Source organism: Lontra canadensis, unplaced genomic scaffold, assembly GCF_010015895.1.
Source record: "Lontra canadensis isolate GAN:19392208 unplaced genomic scaffold, GSC_riverotter_1.0 scaffold43, whole genome shotgun sequence".
Classification (NCBI taxonomy): domain Eukaryota; kingdom Metazoa; phylum Chordata; class Mammalia; order Carnivora; family Mustelidae; genus Lontra; species Lontra canadensis.
In genome coordinates, this window is record NW_022631037.1 from 317,110 (window position 1) to 323,408 (window position 6,299).

Below are 6,299 nucleotides of genomic sequence, written 5' to 3' on the forward strand. Positions count from 1 at the left end.
TTTATTGTCTCAAATAGCACTGAAGTTAGCATCCTATTTTCCTCAAATTATTACTTCGTTTATCTCCTGCTCCAGCTGTGCAAATGACAAGCAGGTAAGTCAGTGGTCCAAGATCTCTGTTTTTATAGTATGGGCAGCCAGGGGAAAGACTCAGCCAACACACATAATGGGCTAATGCTCAACCTGCCACATGAGGTCCCAGCAAGGGTTAAGTGACACAAGTCAGAAGGAAGGAAACAGCGAGTTTTCATACCTGAGGAATTACGGTAGGACGGAACCTAGACATCTCCGTGACAACACATGGGTCAGCCAGATAAACAGCAGTGGGACTGTTTGCCAGTTTTAAGCAGTCTTAGGACTGTGACAGGCAACACTCTTACAGGAGAGAGCTCACGATATGAAATGTTGTATTTTAATTTGCCACTTGTTTAGAATGAGCAGAAAGCCTGCATTCAATCCTGCTCCTGCTGGGACTCTGCTATCAGTGCTTGTCCACACCTCTGCGTTTCTAGCACTGGCGCTGTGGGGCACCGAGAGGGCTTGAACTCCCGGGATCTGGGATTCCAGCAGTCTCTCTCTCTCTCTCCCTAGGGCTCGATCAAGTTCCACTGCAGGAAGTCTCCACTGCCGTACGCTGACATCTGCCCTGAACCCTCACCCTACAGTGTTAGTGGCTTTAATCAGATTCTGCTGGAAAGACACAGCCTGGGCCACGGGTGAGGTCTTCTCACCTTCTAGCCTCACCTGGCTGGGCAATCCTTTGGTGCCTTTGTGTCTACAAGGCCTTTTTCCTGCCAGCTGCGTTGCCAAAGACATTTAATCCACACAAAGCTGCCAAACTACTCCCACAGCAACTCCAAGCACTTGTGACCAAGCAATGTGTTGCAGCCCCTGCACTAGGGGCCTGGGGCTGCCCTCTACATCTCAGGCCCTGACAGGTGTCGGGCTGGTTAGCAAATCAGGGCTAAGAAACCTCAGGGCCACAGAGGATGTCCCCCATTTTACTACCTTCATAGATCCAACGCAGCAGGGCAGTCCATCACTACAGTGGGGCACCCCGATTCCCTGCAAATAGAACAGGTGGGTCAGCTTGAAATTAGCCCCCAAATTTCAACTAGGATATTTGCATTTAGTTCCTTTAAAAGGAACAAATCCTCACTATTTTTAATATGTTGATTTATTTAATGTAATAATGTAACAGAAGGGTGAACAATACAATTTACCACAGAATTACCATATCCTGATTTTATTTAGCAACAGTGAGCAAGTTTTAACTCAAATGGGTATAAAACTTGACCAATCATGTGATGTCTAAACTGTACCAAAATTAAAATATTTAAATACCACCATCTGAATGTCCAGTTCTCCCTCCATCAAGGGTTTGTCACCTTGAGTATCCTCCTCTTGTCTGAAACCCACGCCCACAGTGCTGGAGACAAAGACCTTGTGCAGCCAGCCTGGAAGTCAGCACTGTGGCCGAGGGCCCCACGCTAGCTCTTCTGGGGGTAGCAGGCAGGACAAGCGCACGCGCACATGCCAGCAAGCAGCCCGGGAGTCCAGCTCACGAATCCTCCTCCCGGGATGGCTCCACGATCCGTAAACAGCAGTCCGCAAACTCCACGAACAAGGGCTCCTGCATGCAGGCTCGCATGAGCTTCGCCTTGTTGTCACCCTGATCGAGGCTGACCATCAGCTGTCGAAGGTGCGGGTTAAGCAGCAGGCTTCTCAGTGCTGCAGACTTGCCTGAAGGACGAACGAGAAAGCCGATGTGGGTTCAAGTGGGGACAGATGGAGACGGCTAAAAGCTAAATGCGTCCAGTGTAGTACACGTCAAGGGTGCTGCATACCCTAAACCTTTAAACCCGAGAATGGAACCCATGCTCCACGTTAACAAGGTGAGGTCACCAGAGCAGCTGATCTCCTAGTTAAAGGCCGTCAGATTCTTGTTCTCAGCATCTCTATAAATAGTTTAACTTTATGCCATTTCAACTAGGAAAAAAATACCAGCACATACACAGAGAACAACATGAATTTGTTGGCACGTTCTGTTTTTCATGGGCCTGAAGGTTCTCCCGGGTGAGGAGAGTTATACCAAACAGTCTGAGTGCTGTAAAAGCCAGCGCGTGGCCCTCGCACCGCAGCCTTGGTAGCAATGAACAGATACGGACATCTGCCTGCTGCCTCACGGTTTACAAAACGGTCCACACCTGCCCTCAGCCTCACTGCCGTGGGACTGGGTGCGTGGCAGGGTGGGCCTCAGGTGACAGAAACAAAACCTTCCCCATGCAGGAACCACACTGGCCCGTTCATCACACCCTTCACAGAACCGCCCCCAGGCCTGACCATGTGGGCCTACAAAAACGCCAGGCGTTATGAACACCTGAGTCCCTCTAAAAATCTGTCTGCCGGAGTGACCAGACCACCTACGGAGCACGGGGGAGGTGGGAGTAAATGCAGGCCCTGCTCTACAGACTGGCGTGGGAGAAGTTACCATCAAGTATGAGTGGTGTATTTCCAGGCCCTATGGGAAGGTGAAAGTGTTTGCTTCTGAGAAAGACAAAAGGTCAAGGAAAGTTAAGGTGAGGAAGGGTAACCTGAACCAAGCCTTGAGGGAGAACTTTGCCAACCCACAAAAACAGCAGGATTCCAGGCAGGGAGATGTGAAAGCCCCGAGTGTTTATGGAGTCAAGTGGCCAGAGGGCTCTGCGTACCACACTCCGTTACAGGGACCCCTGAACACCACAGGTTTGAGCTGCACGGGTCCACTCCTATACAGTCTTCCCCCACCAATACAGCAGTGTTGTAAATGTGTTTTCCCTTCTTCGTGATTTTCTTAACATTGTCTTTTCTCTCATTCACCTTATTGTAAGAATACAGCATGTAATACATGTAACATACAGAACGTGTGTTAATCGACTTAAGTTATCGGTAAGGTTCCGGTCTACAGTAGGCTAGGAGTAGGTAAGTTCTGGGGGCGTCAGAAGTCACAAATTTTCAACTGGAGGGTGGACGAAGGGGAGCCCTACCCCTGTGCAGTCTAAGGGTCACCTGTATTTAGTAACTTAAAAAAAATCAGACTCTATACATTGAATTAAATATATCAGTGGTTGATGAAGAAGCAAGCACACACTTACCTAGATTCTTTAAGTTCTGCAAAGACACTCTGTCCTCTTCCTCATCACTATTGAGAAAGTCAGCTACAGAGTCATCGTCATCTGAGGAACACAGAGCACAACTAATTATGACTAGAAACAAAGCCTGGACGCCAGACTTGAACAACTCCAACAGATAAAAGTGCACATAGGTGACAGTAGCGAGGGGAAGCAGGTACTGACAAAACAAAAATGACCTTGTCTGGAATTCATGACTTTACCAACATTCCTCTTTTTGGGGAAGGAGGGTGAAGCCAAGAATTGGGGAGTTTAACAAATGTACCCTAGTGTGTTCACATGCTTGTTCTATGTGCTTGTCTGGTCTTTAGGCCAGGAGCCTGATTTTCCAATCCCTATCACCCCAGCTCTCCTCACTATGGCTCCAGCCCTGTCAGGGGCCAAAAAATTCGGTGCTCAGTAAAAACCTGCTGACATGAATACCTTGTGTTTTCAGTACAGTCAAAAATTTCTGACACTGCCTAAACCCAACAAGGAGGTTTCTCAAAGGGCAAAAATAGGATATCCCATGCTGTGAATGTTCAATACCTCTTTGCTGGCACCAGGAGGGGCTGCCTTCAGAGGCTGGCATGGTGCCTGACACCCAGGGGAGACTAGTCTGTAGAGATGGCTGGGATAACTGCGCTCCCACAATAAGCTGGGAGGCGCCCCCAACAGCAGGAAGGAGAGCTTGGCCCAAGGGAGCCTCCCACATGAGCCTGGCTCAGGTGAACCGACGCTCCAGCCAGGCCCAGGGAGGGAAACCTGAAGCCATGACTGGAGAAGGCTCCTGTCATGAGGGTGTCCCCCTCCCCCGAACACCACAGCCAGCTGCCTCTCACACCCTTATTTCCTGTCCTTAACAGTGCCCTCAGGCTGCTCTAGACTACACAGCAGGGGCCCCCACTCCTAGTGCTCTGGGCTATGGAAGCTGTTCTTAATGAAGCCATCTTTCCTGACTCCCTGTCCCAACCCACATCTCTTTTCTTTCAGTTATTACCTTGAAACCCTTTCAAGGTTAGTTTTTTTGAAGTCAAGCAACCCACCTTTGTTTTCTGCGGGCTTTACAGTTTTTGCCATAACAGCGGACCTTATTTTTTTCTCAGCAGGACAAGTTTTGGGGTTGCACTGCTCTGAAAGAGACATAAAGAGATGCACATCACCTCCACTTCAGTGACAAGGCCACACTGCCCCACCGAGCCAGCTTCTAGGTAGGAAACATGTATGTGGTTAGGGATGGCGGGGGGAGGGTGGAGATGGATGCAGAGAAAGTGAGGGACCCTCTCAAAGGGCAGCACTGAGAAAACAAGCAACCCTGGGCCCGGCAGAGGATGGAAGAAGCAGGCCTCACGAACCTGAAAGCTGTCCCCATCCTCCTTTCCCCTGCCTAACCTCGCTGGGCTCTCCCTAGGATTAAGTGACACACTGACTTCAATTAGCGAACGATTTTCTCAGCAGTTTCAGGTACCAAATTTGCATGTACCACATGCCGCTGGGATGACAGAGATGAAAGTCATCAGGCCCACCTCAGGGGGTTAAGCCTTAGGGATGGCAGCTAGAAACCTGGATAAGAGTCCGATCGATGTCACCTGAGAGGACTGGAAGACAAAGGGGAGGTGCTGCCAGGTGGAAAGAGCATTCCTGACAGAGAGGTCTACAGCTGGACCAGAACCCTGGAAGAACAGGGTCATGTGCAAGGACAGTGATACGCAACTAGCAGCTGACTGACAGGGCAGGACTGGCAGGTGGCTGGGATGCAAGTGGAGGAAGCAAGAGCAGGAGAGGGCCACACGGGAGGCTGCCCTTTCTTCCCAAGAGCAGTGTCTCTCATCAAAGGCACTGTGATGTTCAGGGTGGAAAGGTCTTTAACAGTGTGAGATGGTCTCACACTCCACACGATGTTTATTTGCACCAACACCAATTACCAGAAGTGCCCCCAACCCTCCTCAGCTATTGTCACAACAGAAACATTCTCACAATGTGTCTCCATACAGAGAGCAATACCCAGGCTAAGAACCACCACCTACCTCTGCAACAAGGGAGTGAATTACTCAAATGTGCATTTTAAGAGAAACCCTGGCCGCAGCAGGGCCACACAGTGAAGAGCTCCAGATTGCCCCGTACTGCCCTAGGGTTTCTTAGAGGGGCCACTCAGGACCGCACTGCCAGAGCAAAGCTTACCAGCCCGGCTCCCCAACCCAATTTTCAGCAAAGCAGTTCTACCTCTTTCTATCTTGAACGGAAAAGTTTCCTTTGAAAATGCTCAAGAAATACTAGGGTAAAAAACAAAAACAGCAGGGGGAGGCGTACAGCTCGAAACATACCTCTAGGCCAAGGAGGGCGAGGGAATCACGCTACAGGCAAAAAACCAATAAGGCACTTCAATAACCAGAATCAACTCAGCATGAGGTCATGGGAAAGGGTCCCTGAGGACTAAGAGGCTGCTCCAGATTGGAATTAAAATGTAGACTTAACAGCACTAACCTCCCCTTAAGGTAAACGGATCTACCTCGTTGTTTCTAGCCAGGCATTTAAAGAAGAAAAAATTGTTAACTGCAGCCAGCGCAGCTTTTGAGAATACTAAGAAACTACTAGGGCTGACTTTGGCGGCCAAAGCAGTCACCTATTTTTAAGGGGAAGGGGCGGTCTCTAGGAGGAAAGGTATAGCAGAAGTTTCTGACTGGTCCAAGTCCCGGGAAGCATTCACAGGCAGAGATTCCCCCTGGGGCTCCAACAGGATTGGGGGAGGCAAGGCCGGGAGAGACGCGGCGGGACGTGGGGGCTGCCCGCGCGAGAAAAGGGGCGGCTCGGGGGCGCGGGGAGACTCGGGGGCCTTACCTTTGTGCTTCCGGAAGCAGGTCACGGAGCAGCTGTAACAACAGAGGCCACGGGCCGCGTTAGCCCGGGAAGTCGCGCGGACCCTCCCGGGGTCCCCGTCCGGACCCCGCCGCCCCGCCCGGTCCCCTTCCTGACGATTCCCGCACTCACTAAGGCACACGGCAGGCGGGGCAGCGGTATTTGGGCTTCTCCAAGCAAATCACGCAGACGGCGGCGCTGCAATTGAGCGACGCCATAATCCCCCCACAGCCTCTTCTCCCCGGACGCGCCAGCCTCTGACCCGGAGTCCCCCACGTGCACGCCCTTTTTTCC

At 51.0% G+C, this 6,299-nt stretch overlaps 2 protein-coding genes across 10 annotated transcripts in view; one reads left to right on the forward strand and one right to left on the reverse strand.

The window, feature by feature from the left end:
- Positions 1-1,036, forward strand: part of MYO19 (myosin XIX) — a 32,006-nt gene extending 30,970 nt beyond the window's left edge. For all 8 annotated transcript variants that reach the window (XM_032871828.1, XM_032871827.1, XM_032871831.1 and 5 more), the window contains one exon: positions 592-1,036. In XM_032871828.1, the coding sequence (XP_032727719.1) occupies positions 592-720 (129 nt within the window). In that variant the 3' untranslated portion in view covers positions 721-1,036. The remainder of the gene's footprint in view (positions 1-591) is intronic.
- Positions 1,037-1,215: 179 nt separating this feature from the next.
- ZNHIT3 (zinc finger HIT-type containing 3) lies at positions 1,216-6,262 on the reverse strand. Of its 2 annotated transcripts, XM_032871850.1 has the most exons (5): positions 6,138-6,262; positions 5,988-6,019; positions 4,196-4,282; positions 3,135-3,215; positions 1,216-1,743 (listed from the first exon to the last, which is right to left on the reverse strand). In XM_032871850.1, exons 1-5 carry the CDS (start codon positions 6,221-6,223, stop codon positions 1,562-1,564), a joined length of 468 nt encoding a protein of 155 aa, XP_032727741.1. In that variant the 5' UTR covers positions 6,224-6,262; the 3' UTR covers positions 1,216-1,561. The 2 variants fall into 2 exon arrangements, with proteins under 2 accessions (XP_032727741.1, XP_032727742.1); XM_032871851.1 differs by lacking the exon at positions 4,196-4,282.
- Positions 6,263-6,299: the final 37 nt, after the last annotated feature.